The sequence below is a fragment of the Lepidochelys olivacea genome (genome assembly GCF_965140295.1).
Source record: "Lepidochelys olivacea isolate rLepOli2 genome assembly, chromosome: 10".
NCBI classification, from domain to species: Eukaryota; Metazoa; Chordata; order Testudines; family Cheloniidae; genus Lepidochelys; species Lepidochelys olivacea.
This window is the reverse complement of record NC_140420.1, coordinates 36,106,371-36,133,420: the sequence shown is the minus strand read 5'-3', so window position 1 is coordinate 36,133,420 and position 27,050 is coordinate 36,106,371. Positions and strand designations below refer to the sequence as shown.

At 45.9% G+C, this 27,050-nt stretch overlaps 1 protein-coding gene across 1 annotated transcript in view; it reads right to left on the bottom strand.

Annotated features, from left to right (window-relative positions):
• Nucleotides 1–875: 875 nt before the first annotated feature.
• The window catches only part of RAB40C (RAB40C, member RAS oncogene family), a 69,152-nt gene continuing 42,977 nt past the window's right edge, over nt 876–27,050 (bottom strand). Inside the window, exons 5-7 of the mRNA XM_084641591.1 lie at nt 7,590–7,667; nt 6,142–6,364; nt 876–4,190 (exon numbers count right to left, since the gene is read on the bottom strand). Coding sequence (XP_084497717.1) covers nt 3,910–4,190; nt 6,142–6,364; nt 7,590–7,667 — 582 coding nt within the window. The 3' untranslated portion in view covers nt 876–3,909. The remainder of the gene's footprint in view (nt 4,191–6,141; nt 6,365–7,589; nt 7,668–27,050) is intronic.

Genomic DNA, 27,050 nt, shown 5'->3' with positions numbered 1-27,050 from the left:
CTGGGGGCCTTGGCATGCTCGGTGACCCCATCTCTCTGATTGCCCCTGTTCACTCTGGAGTGTAGTCACTGCAATATTTGCCATCGTTACACAAAAACAGAAAGTGAGGCAAACTATGAAGTCACAAGACAGCGCCTCTCCTTTGTCTATAGCTTGCTTTCAAAATTCACTTTGAAGCCATCTTTATACCAATTTCATTAGCAGCTTACTCCAATTTGGATAGTATAGGTCAAACCCTGCTCTCCGTTACAGCTGTCAGAGGAGTTACCCCAGATGTAACAAAGCAGAAGTAGGTCCCTACCTGGGACTGAAGCTCTGGTGGCTAGCAACTGATGTAGCTGCACAGGGTGAGTTTTACCCCACTTGTAACACGAGTCAGAGCTTATATGGGCTTGACGTGGAGTTTACACACCTGCGTTGCGAACGGTTGTAATTTTCTCACAAGTCTCAGGAGAGTCAATGTTTTTCTTTAAGCACTAGCTCCTGAAGTCACGTGATTATGGGAGAATTTCTGCTTCCATTAAAACCAACAAGTTTTGGAGACTAGACATTTGAAAAATGACCCTAAAGGTTCAAAACACCAAAAGACAAAGAATAGAACCAAATGTAAATTGAAATGTCATAATTTGTAAGCCAAATCTTGTGATTTTTTGAATGGCTGGGAAGGGCAATCCTGGGAACACTGGTATAAAGGCCCCCCCTTTGGCAAGTTCCCAATCAATCACCATGAGCTCTGCCACATCCCACCCCCACCCTTGAGCAACCCCAGAAAAACCCGCTTAAAGACCTGCTAAAACCGCAGCCCCACTTGAAACTGACATGATTACCAGGCGGGATGTGGACAGTTTAAAACAAAAGACTTTAATTTATATAAAACAAAACATGTATATCAATTGAACAACATTGACTGTACAAAGGAATAAAAGAGAGAATCCAAAACAACATTGGAATGGTCTGAGTGTCAGACAGCAGCTAAAGACTAGTGTTGATATCAGATGCCAGAACGGCTTTCTTTTCAAATGAAGAAAACAAGATGAGTTCAGTTTTGATCAGCAGACATTCCAGATCAAGGAATCTTTCCTTTGGACAGGATTTGCTGAGATTGTACAGGGGAAAATGTACAGTGGAGAAGAGACGGGAGAGGGTTTATTTGTAGGGCATAAACCATCCACAGGTAGTTGGAAGAGTTTCTAGACATGCAGAATGGAATCTTCCATCTCCTCCCCATCCCAGCTGTGTTACCAGATATTAGATACGGAAGAGGCAACATAGGTGAGTTACAGGCTGCTGAGGCGCTCCAACAACTAACTGTTTAACGGAAACCAAATTCAAAGAGGGTTTTACACTGACGGATAGGGGTGTGTTCTGCCTGCCGTCACCTGTTAGCCATATATCCCTAGGCTGCCTGGCTGCTTCTGTTCCCTGTTAAGTGACATGGAGCAGTGGGTGTAATACTGCTGACAGGTTCTAGAAATTCCCTGGCTTCCCCATGACGGCACTGAACTTGACTACAGCTTTAGTTTTTAGTCTGAATCACAGCCACAAAAGACACCCCCAGCCCTCGGTTTATTTTCTCCTTCTCCCTCATTTGAGCTTCGTTGGTGGCCCGGTTTATTGCCTAGCAGCTGGGCTATCTGTGAAATCTGTCCTCCGGGGTTTGAGAGAGTGCAGAGACTCCTTCGTCTCCAGGCCCTGTCAGGGAAGGAAGGGAAAAGCACAGCAGGGAGTGTTGCTGTGGGAAGGGGCTGTGCCATTTCCCTGCCACCCGTCTTTTAGTTGCTGCTTGAACAGAGTGGGTGGTCAGCTGTGCAGGAAACGCAACAGCTTCATCCTGCCCATGTAACAAGCTGCTTTAGGGTGACAGACTAAGCCTGGCCTTGGGGAACTGCTACTAATGGGAGACAGGCTGTAACAGTAGAGCACCAGCATCCTACAGCAGACACGTGCCCGGTTTAGTTTCCTAATGAAGAGAGAGGTATAATGGAGGCAGAACAGAGCAACCAAAAGCAGTTCATACATTGAAAAACTACACGTCCTGATGGCCTACAAGAACCTACCACCATATCTTTGTCTCGCTCACCTATGACTGAACCTCACACCGAACTGTAATCAGCCTCTCTAGCTTAACAAGGACTGGGCACTACTTCTGCTGGAAGCCCTAGTGGAAAGTTAGAAGTCCTATTGCTATGGGACTAAGTAAGTGAAGCTGCTGCTATTGTCCTAGATGGGATTTCTCTAGCATCACATGCCTATCCCAAGCAAATTGCTAGCTAGAGAGATTGCTTGCTCTAGAAGCTGTGAAAACCTAGGTGACAATAAAAACAAGCCAATGCATTTGCCTTCACATTTTCCTGCCACTGAACAGCAATCATGGCTGTCTGAGGGTACAGCAAGATAGCTTTGCTTGGTCATCCAATGCAGGCAAACTCCAGACTAGCAAGGTTGCATTTTAACACCACTTAGAATGGTTACTAGTGTTCCAGTCTTGATCAGTTCTAATATGCCACACTCCAGTGTGAAGTGTGTTCTCCCTTCTCCTGCCCCCATCTAGAAGAGGAGCCATGGGCAATGCTTGAAGATTAGATGTTCCTTGGAAAGGTGAAGTGTGTATTTACAGGTGCAGGAAGGACTCTGGATTCAGGGCCTGCTCAAAGTCCTCATGCCTATGAGGGGGTTGACCTCATTGCCCAGAAGAGTAGGAGGGATAAATAGCAGTATTGGGGAAGATGGGGGAAGGAACAGTGACCCCAGAAGGGTAGCTTGTGATCAAGCTTTCTGTTTCTCTCCACGCAGGCCCAGCAGAAGTGTTTTACTTCTATGCCTGCAGCTCCTCAAGGCCAGCAATGATCAACAACCCTCACGTGAGAAGATGCTGCCTGTCATGGGAAAATAAACCTGGTACCAGCTGACTTTTGGTCTCTAATATTTGGTCTGACCAAATCTTTGTCTTCAGGCTCCTGCAGGCCATGGCAGCCTCACAGCTGCAACTCTATTTGGGTTTTGATTTAAGTGAGAGTACAATCAGCCTCCTCCTAGGCCCTCACCCTTGTTTCCAGGAATGTTCAGAAAAGGAAGGATCCGGCATGTAGCATACAAATCGCTCTCTCCTTTCACATAGATTGTATTTGAAACAAACAAACCCAGAGCAATCCTGTGAGGCTATTTGTACAATCCCCCAAAGTGTTTGTAGATATTCACCTCAAAAACCCCCTCTCCCTTTCTCCCCTTTAGCTGGTGCACTGCGAACAGAGGTCCCATGCTTCTATTTACATGGCTGTATAAACTTTCCCTGACTGCTTCTTTAAAAAAAAAAAAAAGTTAGAAAAAGTGAGAGCTCTCTATATAATTTTGATATAAATAAGTGAAAACAGCAAGCAGGACTGCTTCCTTCAGATTCCCAATCGGCCAACTCTTGCCTCTTTTTTGGCAATGGCAGGTTAAAGTCCAGGTAGAATTTGCCTTCATCTATTCCCTGTTTATTCTTAGAAGTCCACTGTTCGCTATCGCACCAGCAATCCATCTGTGAGTTCAAGAGTTACAGTTGCAGCACAGACTCTCCCTTGACCACCCCCTAAGCCTCTTGATCTTCCGCTAAATCCCTTCCTCTGCCAAGACTGGACGAGCTTGTCCCTCCCCCATGCCAGCAGCTGCCGAGTTTTCCACCCAGGCTGAGGAAAATCCCAAAGCATTCCTGAACGTTCACTTGGCACCGTCCCCTTTACCAGCGATGTGGGATCCAGTCGATATGATGGTCTGAACGTTAAGCTGAACTCGTTTCCCAAAGCTATGCTCGTCATCAAAAAAGTGACCCAGGAACGTTCAAAAGGATCCTATTGAAAAGGGTTACGTGTGCAAACATCTGTACATTGGTGGGTGGGTGTGTTTGGAGCTCACAGTGTTACAGTCTTGCTAAGAGATCTTGCAGTTGTTGCGTGAGCAGTTCTGTGGGGGGCTCTGCGGCGGGCGGATCGATTTGGATCTCTTCAAGCTGTTACCTTTGCTGCTGCTCCCGCCCCCACTGCTAGCCAAGGAGTATGACCGGCCGTGCATCATCACCGCGTTCATTCCATTGGCCATGGAGAAGGATTTCAAGTGGCTCTTGATGGTGACAGGCAGTGGCAGCTTGTCGATGAGGTGGACTGGTGTGCAGGAGACTATTGCACGGCAGCAGAGGTCCTGTAAGCTGAACACTGTCAGAACAGAAAGAATCAAGTACAGTCAGAGAGGCAAGTGACACCCAGGTTGTACCTCCAAGGGGAGAGCTTGCCCTAATGCACATCTCGCCTGCACTGTACATCACCAATTTCTTAGGGAGGGAGAAACTAGGGGTGGCAGTACGGTGCCTCAGAAACTGCGGATCTGATGGTGAAAACAAGGAACTAGGAGACAGGACTCCCAAGTTCTCGGAGCGCTGCCTCCAGTCCTCGGTTTAACCATCAGCACAATAATTAATCCTTCCCCCATATATAGTGCTGGGAGGCCTCATTTACTCAGTATTTGCAAAGTGTTTGGCAGTTCAGTTGCACAGCCCCCTTCTCCCCACTCCAAGATACAAAGAGCAGACGTGGTCTGGAGGACGGCAACAGCCTTGCTGGAGCGAGGCAGAGCACATTCCTATTTGGGACCTGTACAAGTCTAGTGGCAGGGTCTTGTGAACTCTGACCCCATCATCCAGCAGACCTGCCAGCCTTATACAGCTAGAGCAAGACTCAGCCTCTCCCTGAGAGGACCCTTACTGCCATGAATTCAGTGTAAAAACATGTGACACAGCTTTGTGAATGCCCCAGCTCATGCGGGATTTCCTTACAGCTGGCCACACGGGGGCACACTCTTATCTTCAGTTTACTCAAGGACTGAGCCTGCAAAGCCACGAAGCAGTGCTAGGAATAGGACACAAGAAGCTGGCAAGGATTGTAGACCCTGCCCATGGAAGGCGTTTAGGATAGATTTGCAGCGCACAGAAGACTTCAGCTTTAAATCTTCACTGTTTTGCAGGGCAACAGAGCGACCAGAATGGCTTGAACTTTAAATCAAGCCAGCTGTGTATGCTGGCTCTCAAAGCAGGGAAAGCTTTCACTGCAGAGCAAGGTATCCCCCTGCAGAAACCGCAGCATTGCCTTCCGCCTCAAGCAAGATTTGGGTTTGAATCCCCTCTAGTATCTCACTGACCCTCCATATGTATCAAACAGCAGTGTGCCAACAGGCCCAGCTGCAGGGAACTTGACCATTGCCTTGGAAGAGAGGGACACTCTCATCCCTTCTGGCTGAAGCAGCAGTGCTTCAGTAATGGCTAGTCAGTGCCCAGGACAGAGTGGGGAGGGTCTCAGATAATGGGACCTGGCCCACACTTGGATACCCAGGTTCATTCACCACCACCCCCATCTGCAGGAGGAAACGTGCCACCATTAAAGGGGAAGACAGCCTATTTCTTCCTCCCCAGGGCACTGTGTACCAACAATCCCTGCCACCTCCACTGCAGCCCCACTGCACTGCAGCTACGTGGGGAAGAGGGCGGAATGAGCCTTACCTGGAGTAGAGCCAGCAGCCAAGTGCTGCTTCTCCCCCAGTCTATCAAAGGTCTGAGCTCATGCACCACAGGCCAACTGAGGTGCTGCTTCTTTTAAGCTCACCACACAGAGTATGTATATGGAGCAAAAGGCCTGTAGCGCTGGAAATTCAGGGGTGGATTACTTAAGCCTTCTCTGGCTTGAACTGGCACTATTAGGCTACCGCATCAGACAAAGTGCGTTCAGCTAGTGAATCACCGCAGCTCGGAGCAGTCACACAGGTGTGCTCAAATACAGCAGCAGCATGGCCTAGTGGTTAGAGCTGGGGGGACTGAGTCCAGTCTCGTGGGTTCTAGTCCCAGCTTTGATAGCAACTGATTCTGTGACTGTGGACATACTACTTACCTTGTGTGCCTCAGTTTCCCTGCGTGAAGGAGGGCTACAGTGTTTACCAAGCTCACAGAGGTGTGTGGGGACTGAGGCACTTTGTGTTTGTGAAGCACTTGGAGGTCCAGATGGTTATTAAATACTGCCTCCTCCGAGCAGGAAGGCAAACACCCACCCCTTCCACGTGGGCAGTTTCTTCTGCCCTCAGAGCACCTCATCAGCACAGCGAGAGCAGGTCTCCACTCACCTCTGTTAGGTCTCCAGATCTTCTCCATGCCATGCCTCATTAGCACAATGCGCGACAACTCCGTAAAGGACTCGGTCACGTTGAAGTTGCACAGCGGGCTGACCTCAAAGAACGTCATGCAGTTCTTCTCAGCGTAGGAACGGGCCTGCTCCGTGGGCACCTGCCGCTTGAAAGCTAAGTGAAGCCTGTTTCCAACCAAAATCCGGGGGACACCTGGAGCATGCTTTAAAAGAACATAGTCCATCTTTAGAACAGAGCATCAAAAACTCACTGACACCAGTGAACACGGATCATACCTAGTGGGTTGCTCAGCTTAAAGTATTGAAGCAACTGTAAGGAAGGGAAATTGCCTCTGCTAGGACTGGCTACTGTGATATAAACGCTGGTGTCTAAGCAGGGACTCCTCATACAGATTACTCCATTTCAGACGCTTCCACTCATGATTTTACAGGGCGTTGCCCGGAATGCCTTGGTTAACAGGCTCACAACTCAGCTGTATGGATATCCTGCTCCCCATTGCCTGCACAGTTTTAGCCTGGTAGAAATGGATAGCAAGATAGAGGCTTTTCTTTTCTTCTCCAACTAGGGAATTGCAAGTACTTCCTCTGCACAGGGTAGTCCTTCTTTCCCCCCAAAGGTCTCCTGGACATAGCAGAGATTTCGACTCCTCTGCATCAGACCTTGGTTTTGTGGCTCATTACAACAGTTTGTAACATACCCTACTGCCTGCTAACCCTCAATTGCCCACTTCATTTTAAGTGGCCTCCTACAGCATACATGAACCCCTTATGCTGAACGTCTGCCCCAACCTGTAGTTAGCCCAGGCCTGGTCTATCCTAGGAAATTAGGTCACTAGAACTACAGTGCTCAGGGGTGCGAAAAATCCACACCCCTGAGCAATACAGTTAAACTGACCTAACCCCCAGTGTAGGTCGATGGGAGAATTCTCACGTCGACCTAGCTACCGCTTCTTGGAATCCAAGGCTGGATTACCTACGCCAACGCCAGAACCCCTCCCATCCGTGTAGGTACCATCTTTACTGAAGCACTGCAGCGTTTTCAGCGTAGACAAGCCCACAGATACTCTGGTTGCCTTTCCTGGAACCGAAGAAGAGCTTTGTGAAGCTTGAAAGCTTGTCCCTTCCACCAACAGAAGTTGGTCCAACAAAACCAATAAAGTTGGTCCAACCTCACCTACCTTGTCTCTTTTGATTATATTTTTAATCTCTGCTTTCCAGCAAGTGCCATCTGTGGGGCTCAGTAAAATCAGAGGTGTCAGCATCAACAGGCTATTCAGCATCCAAGGAGACCTGCCACTTTTACGGCACAATGATATTTCTGTGCTGGCACCAGAAGCTGCAGTGTTTATATTACTGTAGTCACACCAGGTCCTATTGTGATAGACGCTGCACGAACACATCCTAAACCAGCTGCAGTGTCACACTTACCTCGTCTATTTCTTTTATCCAGCGGTCTATCCCATCGAAGGACCAGCGGTTAGTGATGTCATACACCAAGAGAATTCCCTGTACGGAAATGAACGTGAACCTGGTGAATTTCATGCTATGCAAACTGAAAAGGGAGATGCAGCTGGAAAGACCCCTCTCCCCTGAATTTTTCAACTGAAAGAAACTGACACTCAGCACGAGACGCTAAAGACTGTTTACCTTGGTCCTCTGAGTTTAAAGTATGGAGATACTGTAAATTGCCCTGGGGAAGACAACCAATTCTATTCTGACTTCCGACATGAGCAAGGATGAACACAGTGGGACTGACACACCAGTCCAGGAGGCACGTTTACAAGACTAGTAGTTTGCGGTGGGGGTGGGGGGAGGAGTTGCCAAGTAGCATGTTTAAATGGAATATCTGAAGCAGAAACCAAGTCATTTTTGCACAGAACAACTTCACTTGAAGATATGTTGGTGACAAAGTTAAACCAGTACAGCACATCTAGTGCACTGCCTGCACTTATTTTGCCAAAAATGGTTTCACTCTTTGTCCAGCCTTTCTTTTGGTGGAGAAAACTTTACATTTGAGTGAATTCACCAATTAGAAAAGCAAGGGACTAGACTAAACAAGACATGGTACCATGGAAGCTCCCAAACAACTGTCACTTGTGCATGGTGTGCAGGACAGATCACTATTCTGAATGCATCCACGTGGGACAAATCAGGCATCGGGACATTCCCTAGGTCACTCTTTCGAGTTTTATGAATGGGCTCCCTGTCTTGATCTTTTGGTTGCTGATGGCACTTAGCTACAATGATAACGAGGGTCCTATAAATGCCCATGACAGACAGGCCTGGCTTTGTAAGACTTTGCTGTACTAGAGAGCATTAAATAAGTCATGCTACGTAAGTTAATACAAGTTCAGAGAATGCTCTTTATACTGTGCTAGTGTCTTAGCTTTGGCCCTGGGGCTGGTGCGTACACTATCTTCTCTAGAAATGTTTTACAGCTCAGTTTCATTTTTGATAGTTCACAATAAAACTTCCTCAGTCCTGCAGTCAGAGCAGAGCAGCCTTCATTTAATGGATCTTTGGTGTCCAACAGAAAGACAATTTTTAAGCTCATGCCTTCTTCCTGAGGCTGTGACAAAAGAAAGCAAATAAGGTGGTAGATATAAATGTGACTGTGTGTGATGGGAGAGGAGGTGACTTTGTTGACAATCCCTTTGGATATTTACACTGAGTAACCTCTAGCTATTTCTGAAGATTCAAAGGACCAGGCCACACATCTGGGCCGAAGGGAGTACACTTTGCAGGACATCCTGTTTAGGTTTAGGTTGCGATAAGCCGTCTTGGTGTTGGGAGACAGCAATTGTGAAAAGAAGCCAGCCTTGGAAGATACATCATCAAAAGGTAAAAGCATTAGAGTCAAAACAGAGAATATAAAGCTTACGAGGAAGACTAAAGATGGCCCAGAGGGAAGAATCTCAGGTTAACCACAGGTACCGTAGCATTTAAAAGCATCCCAGTCACCAGCTGATGAGAACATACATCCCAAAGAAATCTATCCCCTCTTTCAAAAATAAAAATAAAAGCATGAACTATTTAATCAGAGGAAAGGGCAGAATTACTGTTTTCATGTACTGCAACAGCCTGCTGCTTGCAATGGATTGGCAAGACAGCTACACAATGCTGCTTTTAGCTCCAGGTAGTCCACTAAAATTACAACTATCACTGTCAAAAAGCTGCCAGTTGCTAACAGTTACTACCTAGTAGGTAAAATATCACATTTCCCTCCCTGTACTTTCATCTGGAAGCAATAATGGTTGCTATGTGGTATCTGTTGGGAAAATCTTGCCTTTTTAATGGCAGCTACTACAGGAGGAGTCCATAGCAATACAGTGGAACATATCAGAGAAAACTCAGATTAGCATTTCTTACTGAATTAGTCCAGTTCCAGGTTTTCCTGTACTCCCAGCACCAGGTGATGTGTGTCTAACCCTACAAGCACACATTTTACCACCTCTGGTTTCAAAGCATTTACCAGAAAGTGAGCAGACATGTAAATGATGCAGAGATTCTTCTTAAAGGGCAGCTAAGGCCTGACTAGTGCTTGCGTCTACTTTATTTGTTCTCTCTCTCCCCCCTTTCACACCAAGGGTATTTGAATGAAAACAGGAAGTTCAAGATAATCTACTCCTACAGCTCCACTGCTACTGTTATTGTAACTGGGTTGCATAGGAAGAGTCACAGTGGAAGATACTGATTGGAACTAGAGTAGGAACAGATGAACCAACATTATTATGACACAGAGGCTCAGCTGGAAATAACTACATCATAAGGAAAAAAACCCAGCACTGATACAAATGGTCAGAGGCCAATGTAACTGCAAAACAAACAGGTCCAGGCTACAAAATCCAGGTCTTGCAGCAGGCATAGTGTATATAGCCAGGCTTCTAAGCAAATGCAGCCTGATGTCCCCAAAGGACAGTCAGCTCTGGGGTTAGAGTTAAAGGGTGTGCCCCAAATCAAAACAACTCAACCCTTAGTGAGAAAAGAGAGTCTTGCCTCACCCTCCACCCAGCATCTGTAGGCAGTGCAGTGAAGTTTTGAAGACTGCACTGACATTTCAGTGTAGGGGCATTGCCAGCAGATCGAGGGACGTGATCGTTCCCCTCTATTTGACACTGGTGAGGCCTCATCTGGAGTACTGTGTCCAGTTTTGGGCCCCACACTACAAGAAGGATGTGAAAAAATTGGAAAGCGTCCAGCGGAGGGCAACAAAAATGATTAGGGGACTGGAACACATGACTTATGAGGAGAGGCTAAAGGAACTGGGATTGTTTAGTCTGCAGAAGAGAAGAATGAGGGGGGATTTGATAGCGGCTTTCAACTACCTGAAAGGGGGTTCCAAAGAGGATGGCTCTAGACTGTTCTCAGTGGTAGCAGATGACAGAACAAGGAGCAATGGTCTCAAGTTGCAGTGGGGGAGGTTTAGATTGGATATTAGGAAAAAACTTTTTCACTAGGCAGGTGGTGAAACACTGGAATGCATTACCTAGGGAGGTGGTAGAATCTCCTTCCTTAGAGGTTTTTAAGGTTGACAAAGCCCTGGCTGGGATGATTTAGTTGGGGATTGGTCCTGCAGGGGGTTGGACTAGATGACCTCCTGAGGTCCCTTTCAGCCCTGAGATTCGGTGATTCTACGTACCAACTGGTAGAAGTCAACTAATCTACAGGATATTCCAACATACTGGGGGGTTACTGGTGCTACTGCACAAAATCACTGCTTCATTCAATTAGAAGCACAGGATTTATTGTACCAGATCATACCGCTACTCCACCTAGTCTTCCAGTATTTTTGTTCTGTGTCCAATACTTTAAACAAAATCCCACAATGCACCAGGTCAACTGTACAAAGCTATATAGGGAGGGGGGTGGGACTTTCCTTCCTGTTCTCCCAGGGCAGGAGCAGAGTGTGTGGTTTGGATTACACTGGAGTGATGCCTGCTGGGACATTTTAGCTATGCCAGTATTTGTAACATGTACCACTGTTATTGTCTAGTTTAGTCAAAATTTGCCAGCCGTTTTATTAAGCAGTTACAATATTTACCTCCCTTCTGTAGTAATGGATAGCACAAGGCAAACATATGCTGGGTGCAGCAGAACATGTGTTTTCACAATGGACTTCCCTTTAAATAGGTGTCTCCTTGATTATGGAGAGAGTTTTGGAGGTGGGGTTGGGGAAGGTTTGTCCCTGTTGAGGTTACAGGGACAAACCATCCCGATGAGTCGAAAGAATAGTAAATATGGCAGGCGACCAGCTTGGCTTAATGGTGAAATCCTAGCGGATCTTAAACATAAAAAAGAAGCTTACAAGAAGTGGAAGGTTGGACATATGACCAGGGAAGAGTATAAAAATATTGCTCGGGCATGTAGGAATGTTATCAGGAGGGCCAAATCGCACCTGGAGCTGCAGCTAGCGAGAGATGTCAAGAGTAACAAGAAGGGTTTCTTCAGGTATGTTGGCAACAAGAAGAAAACCAAGGAATGTGTGGGCCCCTTACTGAATGAGGGAGGCAACCTAGTGACAGAGGATGTGGAAAAAGCTAATGTACTCAATGCTTTTTTTGCCTCTGTTTTCACTAACAAGGTCAGCTCCCAGACTGCTGCGCTGGGCATCACAAAATGCGGAAGAGATGGCCAGCCCTCTGTGGAGATAGAGGCGGTTAGGGACTATTTAGAAAAGCTGGACATGCACAAGTCCATGGGGCCGGACGAGTTGCATCCGAGAGTGCTGAAGGAATTGGCGGCTGTGATTGCAGAGCCACTGGCCATTATCTTTGAAAACTCGTGGCGAACTGGGGAAGTCCCGGATGACTGGAAAAAGGCTAATGTGTGCCAATCTTTAAAAAAGGGAAGAAGGAAGATCCTGGGAACTACAGGCCAGTCAGCCTCACCTCAGTCCCTGGAAAAATCATGGAGCAGGTCCTCAAAGAATCAATCTTGAAGCACTTGCATGAGAGGAAAGTGATCAGGAACAGCCAGCATGGATTCACCAAGGGAAGGTCATGCCTGACTAATCTAATCGCCTTTTATGATGAGATTACTGGTTCTATGGATGAAGGGAAAGCAGTGGATGTATTGTTTCTTGACTTTAGCAAAGCTTTTGACACGGTCTCCCATAGTATTCTTGTCAGCAAGTTAAGGAAGTATGGGCTGGATGAATGCACTATAAGGAGGGTAGAAAGCTGGCTAGATTGTCGGGCTCAACGGGTAGTGATCAATGGCTCCATGTCTAGTTGGCAGCCGGTATCAAGTGGAGTGCCCCAAGGGTCGGTCCTGGGGCCGGTTTTATTCAATATCTTCATAAATGATCTGGAGGATGGTGTGGATTGCACTCTCAGCAAATTTGCGGATGATACTAAACTGGGAGGAGTGGTAGATACGCTGGAGGGCAGGGATAGGATACAGAAGGACCTAGACCAATTGGAAGATTGGGCCAAAAGGAATCTGATGAGGTTCAATAAGGATAAGTGCAGGGTCCTGCACTTAGGACGGAAGAACCCAATGCACAGCTACAGACTAGGGACCGAATGGCTAGGCAGCAGTTCTGCGGAAAAGGACCTAGGGGTGACAGTGGACGAGAAGCTGGATATGAGTCAGCAGTGTGCTCTTGTTGCCAAGAAGGCCAATGGCATTTTGGGATGTATAAGTAGGGGCATAGCGAGCAGATCGAGGGACGTGATCGTTCCCCTCTATTCGACATTGGTGAGGCCTCATCTGGAGTACTGTGTCCAGTTTTGGGCCCCACACTTCAAGAAGGATGTGGATAAATTGGAGAGAGTCCAGCGAAGGGCAACAAAAATGATTAGGGGACTGGAACACATGACTTATGAGGAGAGGCTGAGGGAGCTGGGATTGTTTAGCCTGCAGAAGAGAAGAATGAGGGGGGGATTTGATAGCTGCTTTCAACTACCTGAAAGGGGGTTCCAAAGAGGATGGCTCTAGACTGTTCTCAATGGTAGCAGATGACAGAACGAGGAGTAATGGTCTCAAGTTGCAGTGGGGGAGGTTTAGATTGGATATTAGGAAAAACTTTTTCACTAAGAGGGTGGTGAAACACTGGAATGCGTTACCTAGGGAGGTGGTAGAATCTCCTTCCTTAGAGGTTTTTAAGGTCAGGCTTGACAAAGCCCTGGCTGGGATGATTTGGCTGGGATGATTTAACTGGGAATTGGTCCTGCTTTGAGCAGGGGGTTGGACTAGATGACCTTCTGGGGTCCCTTCCAACCCTGATATTCTATGATTCTAAGGGCCAGGGCCTGGCCAGTTTTTACTATATTCTTCAAAGCAACTCTAAAATTCCTCTTTCTATACAGTCCAATAGCCCTGATCCATAGTATCTTTTGTCCTCTACAAAGTCTGCCCACTCCTCATCATTAGTCTCCACTATTGGGGAATTTCTGTTGCCTGCAGAACATCTATCCAAGGCCCATGTGCCAAAGGTTAAGGTCATGAGAAAGTTGTTAAAAATCACCATCATCTGCATTATTTACATCACCTAAATGGGAAAAAGTTAACATTTTAAAAATCGAAAGTTTTGCCTAAGGCACCTGATTGATAATTATTTTCACAGTTATATATAGTAGGCAATGAGATCAAGAAAGTGTATGTATGTAGGGGGAGAGGGAGGAGGGGGTAGAAAAGAAAATGTTCAACAATTTTGCAAAGTTCCTACCAAGTAAGGATTAAAAAAAAAAATTAAAATTTAAAAAATCACTCCAGTTCTGTGGCCTTCTATGGAGTCATCCACTAAAACAGAGAAGACAAAAATTAAGGTGCTCCCAAAGTAAACATGCAGGGTTTGGGGTTGTTTATTTAGGGATGGGAGGGAAATGGGGGGGAAGAATTTTTCATGATTTCTTCATAAATCAAAGCAGCCAAAAGAGAAAACAACTTTTCCTTTATGAAGCAGAAAGTAGGATTTCTTTTTTAAAAAAAGATTAAACTGCAAATCAATTAGATAGAAGACATTATGCAGCGGTCTTGTTTACTTGTGGACAAAATTGCCTTAGCCAGTAGAAACAATCATGAGGCCTAATTTGTCAAGAGAGTGTTTCTGCTGGACACATGCTGTAGGATAGCATATTTAAGCACTTTAAGGAGATCTTGGACCACAGCTCCCAAAGAGGAATATCAATGCAATACATCACCAGGAAGATGGTGCCCAACTATCTGTAGTTGAGTGAAAGATCAAGGCTATACTTGCTTTGACTTCAAGAAAGTAAGTAAGTATTCCTCCACTGTCAACATAGATACTTTATAATTCCATGCACACGTGGACTGAGTTTAGGTTGCCAAGTGAAACACACACAGAGAATCATAGAATATCAGGGTTGGAAGGGACCTCAGGAGGTCATCTAGTCCAACCCCCTGCTCAAAGCAGGACCGATCCCTGACTAAATCATCCCAGCCAGGGCTTTGTCAAGCCTGACCTTAAAAACTTCTAGTGAAGGAGATTCCACCACCTCCCTAGGTAAAGCATTCCAGTGTTTCACCACCCTCCTAGTGAAAAAGTTTTTCCTAATATCCAACCTAAATCTCCCACACTGCAACTTTAGACCATTACTCCTCGTTCTGTCATCTGCTACCACTGAAAACAGTCTAGAGCCATCCTCTTTGGAACCCCCTTTCAGGTAGTTGAAAGCAGCTATCAAATCCCCCTTCATTCTTCTCTTCTAAAGACTAAACATCCCCAGTTCCCTCAGCCTCTCCTCATAACTCATGTGTTCCAGTCCCCTAATCATTTTTGTTGTCCTCCGCTGGACGTTTTCCAATTTTTCCACATCCTTCTTGTAGTGTGGGGCCCAAAACTGGACACAGTACTCCTGATGAGGCCTCACCAATGTTGAATAGAGAGGAATGATCACGTCCCTCGATCTGCTGGCAATGCCCCTACTTATACACCCCAAAATGACATTGGCCTTCTTGGCAACAAGGGCACACTGTTGACTCATATCCAACTTCTCGTCCACTGTAACCCCTAGGTCCTTTTCTGCAGAACTGCTGCCGAGCCATTCGGTCCCTAGTCTGTAGCTGTGCTTTGGATTCTTCCGTCCTAAGTGCAGGACTCTGCACTTGTCCTTGTTGAACCTCATCAGATTTCTTTTGGCCCAATCCTCCAATTTGTCTAGGTCCCTCTGTATCCTATCCCTACCCTCCAGCGTATCTACCACTCCTCCCAGTTTAGTGTCATCTGCAAAACTTGCTGAGGGTGCAATCCACACCATCCTCCAGATCATTTATGAAGATATTGAACAAAACCGGCCCCAGGACCGACCCCCGTGGCACTCCACTTGATACCGGCTGCCAACTAGACATGGAGCCATTGATCACTACCCGTTGAGCCCGACAATCTAGCCAGCTTTCTACCCACCTTATAGTCCATTCATCCAGCCCATATTTCTTTAACTTGCTGGCAAGAATACTGTGGGAGACCGTGTCAAAAGCTTTGCTAAAGTCAAGGAACAACACGTCCACTGCTTTCCCTTCATCCACAGAGCCAGTTATCTCATCATAGAAGGCAATTAAATTAGTCAGGCATGACTTGCCCTTGGTGAATCCATGCTGACTGTCCCTGATCACTTTCCTCTCCTCTAAGTGCTTCAGAATTGATTCCTTGAGGACCTGCTCCACGATTTTTCCAGGGACTGAGGTGAGGCTGACAGGCCTGTAGTTCCCAGAATCCTCCTCCTTCCCTTTTTTAAAGATGGGCACTACATTAGCCTTTTTCCAGTCATCTGGGACCTCCCCCGATCGCCATGAGTTTTGAAAGATAATGGCCAATGGCTCTGCAATCACATCCGCCAACTCCTTTAGCACTCTCGGATGCAACGCATCCGGCCCCATGGACTTGTGCTCGTCTAGCTTTTCTAAATAGTCCCGAATCACTTCTTTCTCCAGAGGCTGGTCACCTTCTCCCCATGCTGTGCTGCCCAGTGCAGTAGTCTGGGAGCTGACCTTGTTCGTGAAGACAGAGGCAAAAAAAGCATTGAGTACATTAGCTTTTCCCACATCCTCTGTCACGAGGTTGCCTCCCTCATTCAGTAAGGGGCCCACACTTTCCTTGACTTTCTTCTTTTTGTTAACATACCTGAAGAAACCCTTCTTGTTACTCTTAACATCTCTTGCTAACTGCAACTCCAGGTGTGATTTGGCCTTCCTGATTTCACTCCTGCAAGCCCAAGCAATATTTTTATTCTCATCCCTGGTCATTTGCCCAATCTTCCACTTCTTGTAAGCTTCTTTTTTGTATTTAAGAGCAGCAAGGATTTCACTGTTAAGCCAAGCTGGTCGCCATATTTAGTATTCTTTCTACACATCGGGATGGTTTGTCCCTGTAACCTCAATAAGGATTCTTTAAAATACAGCCAGCTCTCCTGGACTCCTTTCCCCCTCATGTTATTCTCCCAGGGGATCTTGCCCATCAGTTCCCTGAGGGAGTCAAAGTCTGCTTTTCTGAAGTCTAGGGTCTGTATTCTGCTGCTCTCCTTTCTTGAGAAATCAAGAAATACCAAAGTTAAGGTTGTCTGTGACCCTTAACTCTGCCACTACTCCCCCAACATGTGCATTAGGATAGAATAAGCACATACTCTTTTTTTCCTGCACAGGATGGATGGTACTGTCTGCATGAGGCACCTGTTTCCTTTTGAAAAATCCTGTCTTTTGTCCTGCCCAACGCCTGACACCCTATAGACCATGCAATGAGTTTGGCAGGCGTGCTTTGGAAATGAGCTTTGTTTATTACACAACCCTGCTTCACTCACTGTTAATTTGGAACAAAAAGTAGTGACAGAGCCATATTATTATGCACACACATGCAAACGGAGCCTGGGATAGAGCCACACAGGCAATCCTAACTTAGACATTGCTTCACTGATTGCCTCCCTTTTCCAATTTACAACTGCACTAAATAATGTTCTGTATGGCATTTCTTAGGTTACTGTAAAGAATAGAAGAATGCCATAATGTGCAACTATTTGTACAGTCTGTCACTCTAGGTACTTATACAGTTCTCATCATCATACACCTCACAGGGAGGAGAGAGAGAGAAAAAAAAAAAAGATATGTAACCTCATAGTGCTCCTGAGAGGTAAAAGATTGTTATTAACCCCATTTTGCAGATGAGCAAATTGGTAGGAACTGAATCCTGATCTCCTTACTCCCAAGGCAATACATTAGCCACTGGATCATCCTTCCTACCTGTCCTGCACAATCCATTCACTCACCTTCATCTCAGATGAAAGGAGGCTGATGCATTCCTAAGCCTGCCTCATTCCACATTTTCTGATGCATTTTGAAAATGAAGTTCTGCTCGGCTTTTTGGCATGTGTACGTATCACCAATACAGCACAGAGAAAGAGTGAATGTGTGCTTGTCTCCGCCCCTCTCTATTAAGTGGAAGTGTCCATGTCATGTATATGTGCACACACATGCAATGAAAAAGGAATGGTCATTTGTTATTGTATAAGAAAGCAGTGTGCTTACACATTTATTTTTAAAGCATTTTAACTGTGCTAAAGTTAAAGCTGATTTTCACTCGACCACCAAAAGGCATTTCTGCATAACCAAGAGGAAGCATCAGGAAAGTCCTGTAATGGCAGGGGAAATCAGAGTCCCAGGGAGAGCTGCTGCTACTGCATTAGCTAGAGAGGACTAGATTGGGCCTACTGAAGAGTAAGGATCTATGAAGTCTTGACAGGGTGTTTGTTCTGACTACCAATGCAATGCACGTTATTTCTGCTATGGTGTTTTGAATATTTAATGAGTGAGCAAATTGTGGCTTGGAAAACAAGCTTTTGAGACTGTGAGAGAGAAGCATACAAGAGAACAAAGAGAAAAACAAGGCACTAGGAAATTACGTGATTGCAAAAGGACTCCGCTTAACCCAGGTGCATGCTATTTAATAGTATGATTGTCTGGAGTTTGATACTCATTAGCAACCCTGTCCCTAGAAGGCTGCTGGGAAGGAAGGCTTGGAAGAGCACCTATCCTTCTCTCTGGTTCAGAGGAAGCCGCATGTAAGCTGGGTAGAAAAATCCTCTGAACTGGAGGACTGAAGGCATTTACTGCAACCAGAGCAGTTACATTTTGTCCTTTGCCCCCTCCTCTCACCTTGGCTTGAGTTGAATGATTGACACAACCCATGTATCTGCTGTGATCTAACCAGCTGTAAGGCAGAGCCCAGCCAGCATCTGAGAAACAGCAAAAGGTGCCAAAAATTCCAGTATCCCACCAAATACTGTTAAACCATCAACTGGGTAAACAGGCAACCCATCAGAAATGTTGTTACTAGGCAGAGCTCAGCAATATTTTTATTGTGTTATGGCTGCAGCTTGGAGACTCCGATCCAGGCTGCCCATGGAATAATCTTAGAATGCATATTAAAAATGAACTGCAGACAGCTGTCTGGAACAATTTATGTAGCACATTCTTTGAACCTCTGTGTATTACAGCCATGTGAAGGGTGGCTGGTCGAGTCTCCACAGTCTGCGGAAACAAGTTTAGTTATTGGCATGCGCAAGGGTGCTGAAAAGAATAGCTCCTCCTCAGACTAGAAACTATCCAATACTTGAAAAAGCCACATGATTGCTGCAATGTTATTTACTCCCATAACAAGCTTAGGAGCACTAGTTGTGAGCATCAGATTAGAACGATTTACAATAGAGAAGGGTAAAAGACTAGAAGCCAAAATGGCATATAGATTTCTGTACCATCTTAAACACGGTTAAATATGCTATGTGTACCGTATGTGACACTGCAAAGGTTTAACAACATTAACAACTATTTTGTTACATCCCCCTGAATGTTGGGCATTATTTTTAATACATACCCATGCAAATAAAACAACTTCAAAATCAAGATTTGCATTTCTAAAGGACTGGTGATTTCCTAACAGGATGCAATTTCTGCTCATTAGCGTAAGCGGAATCTGATCTTCACAGGTATCAGAGGGTCTCAAGTGAGAGTGTCGCCCAAGCTGTGCCATGAACAAGAAGGCAGTTTAGAGTGCCAATCCCCTGGTTGCAGAAGGGAGGGGAAGACTGGCGCTCTACTGATTGTTATTAGACCACAGCTAATCAGAATTCTGAAAATTCAGCTAATGAAGCTGATTTGTTCTTCGTGCTTAGTGCCCAGTTATGTGCCACAAGTTACTGCTGTCAAAATGCTTCCCAGGTCACTCTGATCTGGCAGACTAGATTGTATTTGCACCACTGTCAGAGATGTGAAAGTGTATAATGATAGTAGGCCCTTGCTCAAGTTGTTTGCTTTTAAGCCCTGAGAAATGCTATTACACACACACTAGGCTGCAGACAAATTTAAAAGTCAAACAGTAATCTGCTGGCCCCTATGGAATCCGCTACCATTACAACTGCAATGTGCACACTGCCACATATCCTACAATTATTCAAATATGGTGAAACCATGGCGGTGCTTGCTAACTGCACCATGGCAGGCTTAACATGGATCAGTTCAGAGGCAGTCAGATGCTTCAAGGTATGCTACAACTGGCTATTTCTCTTCTGGGCAAAGTCTATTTTCTTTAGCATGTGGTCTAACAGATGGAGTACAGGACTAGGTAGCCTGATCCCTAGATTCTGGTCTTGACTTTGCGACATTTTGCTGGTCACCTTGATCCAGTCACAGTTCCGCTGCCTCAATTTACCCACCTATAAGATGGAACTAAATGTCCACCTTGTTGGGGGTAGAAACAAGGTGTTTGATGCTTGACTGATGTTTATATAGAAAAATGCTTTGAGATCCTTGAATAAGAGGTACTACTGAAGACCAAGCCAAAAATTCCAGAACTGATACCTTGGTTAAGAACAAAAAGTCAGATTAACCTGGCAGAGTGAGAGATCCTAATTCACACACTTAACCCTTTAATGTCAGGAGCATCTTAGCGTGAGGTACAAATGCCAACTAGCAAGAGCCCTAATAGTGACAGTTATAGGTCTACTGAGGGTTTTTGCTAGCTCAGAGCCAGGAAAACTATGGCCTGCGGGACCATCCTGCCCGGCCCCCGAGCTCTTGGCCTGGCAGGCTCACCCCCGGCTCCTCTCCCGCTGATCCCCCTCCCACAAAGCCACGCCGCTGCGCGGGCAGTGGGGCTGCAAGATCCTGCTGCTCTGAGTGGTATAGTAAGGAGGTGGTGCGCGGCAGTGTGGGGGGGGGGGGTTGGGTAGCGGGTCCCGGGGGTGGGGGGGGCGGGGAGCAGTCAGGGGACAGGGGGCAGTTGGATGGGGCAGAGGTTCTGGGGAAGTCAGGGGTCGGGGAATGGGGGGGTTGGATAGGGCGTGGGAGTCCGGGGGGGGTTGTCAGGGGACGGGGGTGTGGATAGGTGGTGGGATCCCAGGGGGGCAGTTTGGGGCTGGGGGTCCCAGGAGGGGGCAGTCAGGGGACGGGAAGTGGGAGGGGACGAATAGGGGATGGGGGTCAGGCTGTTTGGGGGGCACAGCCTTCCCTACCCAGCCCTCCATACAGTTTCGCACCCTGTCATAAATATAAAGGGAAGGGTAAACACCTTTAAATCCCTCCTGGCCAGAGGAAAAACCCTTTCACCTGTAAAGTGTTAAGAAGCTAAGACAACCTTGCTGGCACCTGACCAAAATGACCAATGAGGAGACAAGATAATTTAAAAGCTGGAGGGGGGGAAACAAAGGGTTCTCTCCGTCTGTGTTGTCTTTTGCCAGGACCAGAGAAGGAATGCAGGTCAGAACTCCTGTAAAGAGTTAATAAGCAATCTAGTTAGATATGCGTTAGATTCTGTTTTGTTTAAATGGCTGATAAAATAAGTTGTGCTGGATGGAATGTATATTCCTGTTTTTGTGTCTTTTTGTAACTTAAGGTTTTGCCTAGAGGGAGTCTCTATATTTTGAATCGGATTACCCTGTGAGGTATTTACTATCCTGATTTTACAGAGGTGATTCTTTTACTTTTTCTTTAATTAAAATTCTTCTTTTAAGAACCTGACTGCTTTTTCATTGTTCTTAAGATCCAAGGGTTTGGGTCTGTGTTCACCTATGCAAATTGGTGAGGATTTTTATCTAGCCTTCCCCAGGAAAGGGGATGTAGGGCTTGGGGGGGGGGGGGGGGAACGTTTCCAAGTAGGCTCTTTCCCAGTTATATTTGTTAGATGCTTGGTGGTGGCAGCAATAAGGTCCAGGGACAAAAGGAAAAATAGTTTGTACCCTGGGGAAGTTTTAACCTAAGCTGGTGAAAATAAAGCTTAGGGGGTTTTTCATGCAGGTCCCCACATCTGTACCCTAGAGTTCAGAGTGGGGAAGGGACCTTGACACACCCTGATGTGGCCCTCAGGCCAAAAAGTTTGCCCAGCCCGTGCTAGCTGCTCACACTTCTGATTAGAATACAACCTTGTAGGATATTGAACATCTATGTACAGTCCAAACTCACTAGTCCCAAGGTGTTAAATCAGTATGGTGGGTCTAAGTAGCTGAGGGCCTGTCATACTTATGGCTAAACTGGCACTGATGTGATTGATGCAGCAGTGTTGATTTAGTGGGTCTGGTGAAGACCCACTAAGTCAGCGGAAGAGCATCTCCCGTTGACACAGCATGGTGTAGACACTGCTGTAAGTTGATCTAAGTAACGTCGACTTCAGTTACATAATGTACATAGCTCACACAGCTTAGTGTAGATCAGCCCTTAGTTACGTGAGTGGCAGATGAAGTTGTAAAAAGACATGAGAAAAAAAAGGTAAAATAGGAACTGGAACAGCTAGCTGTCAAGCATGAAGAGCAAAAGCCCTCACCACCCTCCGATTTCAAATCAGAAAGAGCATGCAAGGGTAGGGTGGGGAAAAAGCAAGCCAGCCCCAGAAGGTAGAGATCAGTTTGCTTTTCCAGACATCTTAGCCTGTCAGTTAGGAGCACTCCTCTGACATGACAGCAACTGAGTTAGCCATCACCACCACTTCTTTCCTATTTATTTTCTCTCCCTGAATTCCTGAAGCCTGAGCTGCACTGACAGTATCTGCCGGGAAGCTGCTCACACAGGTTTCAGTGATGCTTCCCCATTCTTCCTAGCCTCTGATCTCACTACATGAATTTAAATTCTTGAGGCAGGGAACACTGAGGTACTACAGAATAGCTTCCATGAAGACCTTTCTGCAGTAGAAGCAGAAATTGAAGCTGGAGAGAGGTCAGAAAGATTAGAGCGCTATACCCTCAAGTGGACAATTATTCCAGGTGGTGAGCTACCTGGCACAGTTACGACATGAATGGCAGCCCCTACTACACAGATGCACAGCCCCAGGCTGTGATTTACATGTTTTGGATCTTCCCCATCCCAAATATGGGAAGGGGCAATAGGGGACTGTTCAAGTTAGGACACTATCAATCACACATTCTATCTGAACAGTTTGTAACTATTATTTGTACCATCCAAGGTCACTATTACCAGAAAAGATTAGAGACAAAAGTATTTCCAGTTAGGTTATTGAGAGTGTGTTTAGCAGAGCTTTGGGTAAAGTTTACAAGAGTACCTAAATCTCCCTGACTTTCACAGTGCTCAAATCACTTTGAAAATGGGACTTATATGCTCTTGAAAATGTTGCCATTTGTGACTACTCTGCTTTTCTGTTTCGTTGTAGTCAGTTTCCCCTGTCTGTATGCACCTTTCATCCAACAACGAAGAGGAAAAATGACATTCTACCACTACAAAAACTGGCAGGGGCCTCAGGCCTCAGGGCTACTTAAAAAGAGGCTGTTAAAGTATGGGATGGGGGGTGGGGAGAGCCCACAGCAACCCTATGAGGATTTCACAGATGAGAAAATGGAGGCACAGATAGGTTGGAGTGCCTTGTAGATCTCTCACATTCAGGAGCAGAATTAGGACCAGAATGCAAATGTCCCGAGAGTCACCTGTTCCAGCCACTAGGCAACATTGCCTGCAACAGGCTACTGCTAATTCTGATGAAGACCCAGTTAGGGAGAAATGCACGATTCTTAACTAAAGAACACTAACAGACAAAGGCAGCATGTCAGACCACAGCCTAAAGAATTTAGCCTAATGGTCTACTGGCCTACATCACTGTTACTGCATTTTAAAGTACTTTTGGCTACACTCTTAAACCTGCAACTTGGTACCGCTTTCCTTCAAGCCTAAACAAATCTTTTACCTTTTTAAAGCAGTAGGTAACAAAGTGAGTTAAATCACCTATTCCTTGTCAAAGGAGATAGTGTGGCTTTGTCACTTGCCCTACTGTACTCCAATCATTTGTCCATGGCTCCAAGCACCACTTAGTCAGGTGGGCTTGTTTGCTTAGGCTGAAAAGGGGACTATTCATTGCCCAATATCTGAAATGGATTAATTTTGGACAATGAGGTTTGTCCAATCCTGATACTTCCAATGACTGACTTTTTCCAGAAGAACAATGCATGTGCCCAATTGAGGTGACCCATAAAAGTATGTAACTTTGTTTACCAAGTCCAGTAACCAAGACACGCTGATAGTGCGCAATCTGCAGATACTGCAAAGTGTTCAAGACACATGCCTCCTTGTTAATGCGGACTAATCTCCTCTCACAGTCCAGAGCTTGGGCTGAATGAGAAGATGTACAGTATGGGAAAGGGAATCGTCAAGGCAGATTCTCTTCCCATTCTGAGATTGCTTCCCAGTCCATGGTAATTAGGGCCAAATTTCTTAAGGAAACTTCTACAGAAGTTTTGCTCTCCCCACTCCATTCATTCTCCGCACCAGAGTCAGGTGCAACCTCCCTGAAGAGGAGATGCTTCTCAGACCAAGCAGCTGCTTGGCTTTTATAGCTAGGAGCCTGAAACTCAGCTCTTGGTGAATGGTAGCTTTCAAACAGAGAAAAGGGCAAAGATGACAGTCTAGTGCCAAGTCTGTAGGAGCCTTTTCAAGAGCCAGAAGGTGGTGCTAAGAAATTAATGCACCAAAGCCCATCCTTGCAGAAAATTCTACCTTCTGGTGCAACCAGTCCCTTCCCTTTGCTTGGCTACTTAAAGAGCAGTTTAAACTAGGATGGCCCTTTTCCTGAAACATGTGGCCAGCTTCATGAGAAAGAGCAAGCATGATTTATTTAAAGGGACCTCATTCTGCAATGTTTTAGTCTCGATACAAAGACACCCTGAGATCTGCACAAATATTTCAGCGAAAGCTCAGGCTACACAGTTCATTCTACCATGAAGGACAGTAGGCACCAAACTCAAGACAGCCGTTAAAATTTAGAATTAGTGATCAGCCTATGTTAATCTATTCCTCTACAGAGTAGGATTTCAAGAACATCATGCTGTGTGTCGCTTTGAATCCTAGAACGGCTGTTGAATCAGTGTGAACTGATGGAAACAGCTACAACCACAGTTAACAGCTATTTTTGTTTAGAATATGACCAGGTGCAATCACAGGGATTTGCCGTCTGAAACTGCCTAATTTCTAAATTCTCAGCTTTTTTTTTTTAAACACATGACTTTACAAATTACAGCATGGGCTTTCAGCTACTAGTATTGAATGAAGGGTTATTACAAACCACACAGTGGAAGGATCCCTGGGCTTCCTGTCCTTAGCCTCCAAAAAGTGCCCAAGTTTCACATACAAACGCTTGTCTCATGAGAACAATGCTATAAGGTTGCAGTGGAAATTGAATTCACATGCTGCAGAGAGGTTTTCATTTCGTATCCTTTTGCTTTTTAATATGTCAGCTCACTCACTATTTACACTCAACCTTTAGGATCACTAAACAAGCAAAAGAGGTGCACCTGTGGAAAGGGAAGTTACAAGCTACGCAGAATCCGGAAGTTTTGAGGAAGACAGAAGTTGTACCTTGCTACATAAGCCCCCTGCTGACTGGCAGCTCTATCTACATCCCTGAACACAGTCCTTTGTCTATACTAAAATGACCCCTGCCACCCAGATCAGCTGTAAGGTCTGGGCTAAAAAAATTTAAAAAAAAATCAAATCACATCCCTCACAGGCTGCTCCCTGGTGGCAAGGTATGCAGGGAAGGTAAGTGAGGCATACTTTCCATATAGATAAACACTTTCAAGCTTTTGTTGGTCACTGTGGGGTGCTGGTGCAGGCATTGTTGGATGTGTGCAAACACCAGCAGTTCCAGACTCTGCCATTCAAAGGAAACACCCAACACTCTTGTATAGGGGAGGGAGGGAAGCTACTGCCTAAGAAAATGCTCCATTTGAGACTGAAAGTCAGCTCTCCCAATTCAGTTTCAATAAGAGGCTGCCCCTCTGTGGCACCTTATCACACCACAAGTCACTCCAACAGACAGCAGTGCTGAGGACAGGCCTAGTTACAGGAATTAAGTGGTTATCCAATGCAGCCATCTTGCATTATTTATTTTGATTTCTAGTGGTATAACTAGAGTGATCATATTTCCCAAAGGGAAAAACAGGACACCACACGGGCCTGAGCTGCTCACCCAAGCCCTGTATCCCCCGGCCCCCTCCCCCATCATTGTTCGCTCGAGCCCTGCCTGCCCCTTGCATGGGGCTGGGGATGGCGTTGCTGCACACTCAAGTCCTGCCTGCCCCTTATGCGGGGCTGGGATCGCCGCTCACTCAAGCCCTGCCTTCCCCTCCCAGAGGCTGGCACTGCTGCTCGCCCCCACACGTTCTTCCACACCCTACTTTTTTGACAAGAGTGGGCATTTGTCCTGTTTGCTGGTGCCAGCTGATCACCAGTTAGTAAGAGCAAATGGGACAAATGCCCACTTTTGCCAAAAAAGTCAGAATGGCTGGGACAAGGCTTAAAAAGGGGACTGTCTTGGTCAAAATGGGACATACGGTCACCCTAGGTATAACTCCATTCCAGTTCTGACATGGTAACAGGTTGCTACACACTGCAAGGCTGCTTCTTTAGCCTTTTGTTTCTCCTTCATTTTTGTACTTGTATTGTAGTAGTGCCTAGAGGCCCCAGTCATGGATCAGGACCCCCTTGCACTAGACACTGTACACTGACCTAGAGATGTCCCTGCTCCAAAAAACTTTGATTGTAAGTTAGAAAGCTTCTAACAGCAATAGTTTGGAGAGCAGCTTGTATCTTTGAATCCTCCAGAGTGAGGTAGGAGCTGTCAGTTGGTGTTTCCTGTCAGGATGATTAGGAAATCTAGAGGGACTCATCGTCTAGTTCTAACCCTAGTTTGTAATCAGCCATCTCTGTCTGTCAAGAGTTTGGTTTGTGCATTTGACTCTAATAAGGTTTCAGGAACAGGAAAAGATTGGTTTTGGTCAAATTTCATTTGATCATCAAAATACCACATGGTATCAGAAGTTGGATGGGACAAAGACCTGTCCTGACTACACATGTTTTAACAGGAGTGGAGTTCTTCTAGAGCCCTCTGGAATGCAACTTTGGGGCAGAACTTGCTCAGGGGCAGGAAGGGGAGTTACTCTTAAAGTTCCTGTATTATATTAGGTGTGCATGTACAGGAACTCTGTGCTCCCCCATTCCACACACACACAAATCATAGCATGAAGTGCTGCTGCTCCTCATTGAGAAAGCCATAGAGTTAGCAGCAGCCAGAGAGACACCCCACAGAACCATCCACAACACTAGAGATTTGTACATAAAAGAACTAAATGTGACACTTGGAGGAGACCACGCATGGTATGCAGTCTCGTGCTCGCATGTCTAGATCTCAAGTACATTTGTAGGAAGTCTTAAGGAAAGAAGGCATGATGGCCTTCCCAGCTGGAGAAGTAGCTTAACAGCTCTGGGTAGTGAAATCCAAAGAGCAAAAACAGTGAGAGATTAAGTTGAAGTGGCAGAAATTCAGAGGCTGAGGCCGTAGGTAATTGCTGGATGTACTGGTCCAGTCAGTGAGCCTTTAGACAACAACTGGTTCTTGAAAAGGCGTCAGAGGGATATTTTCCAGAGCCCCTCTGGGCCAGAGAAATGAGC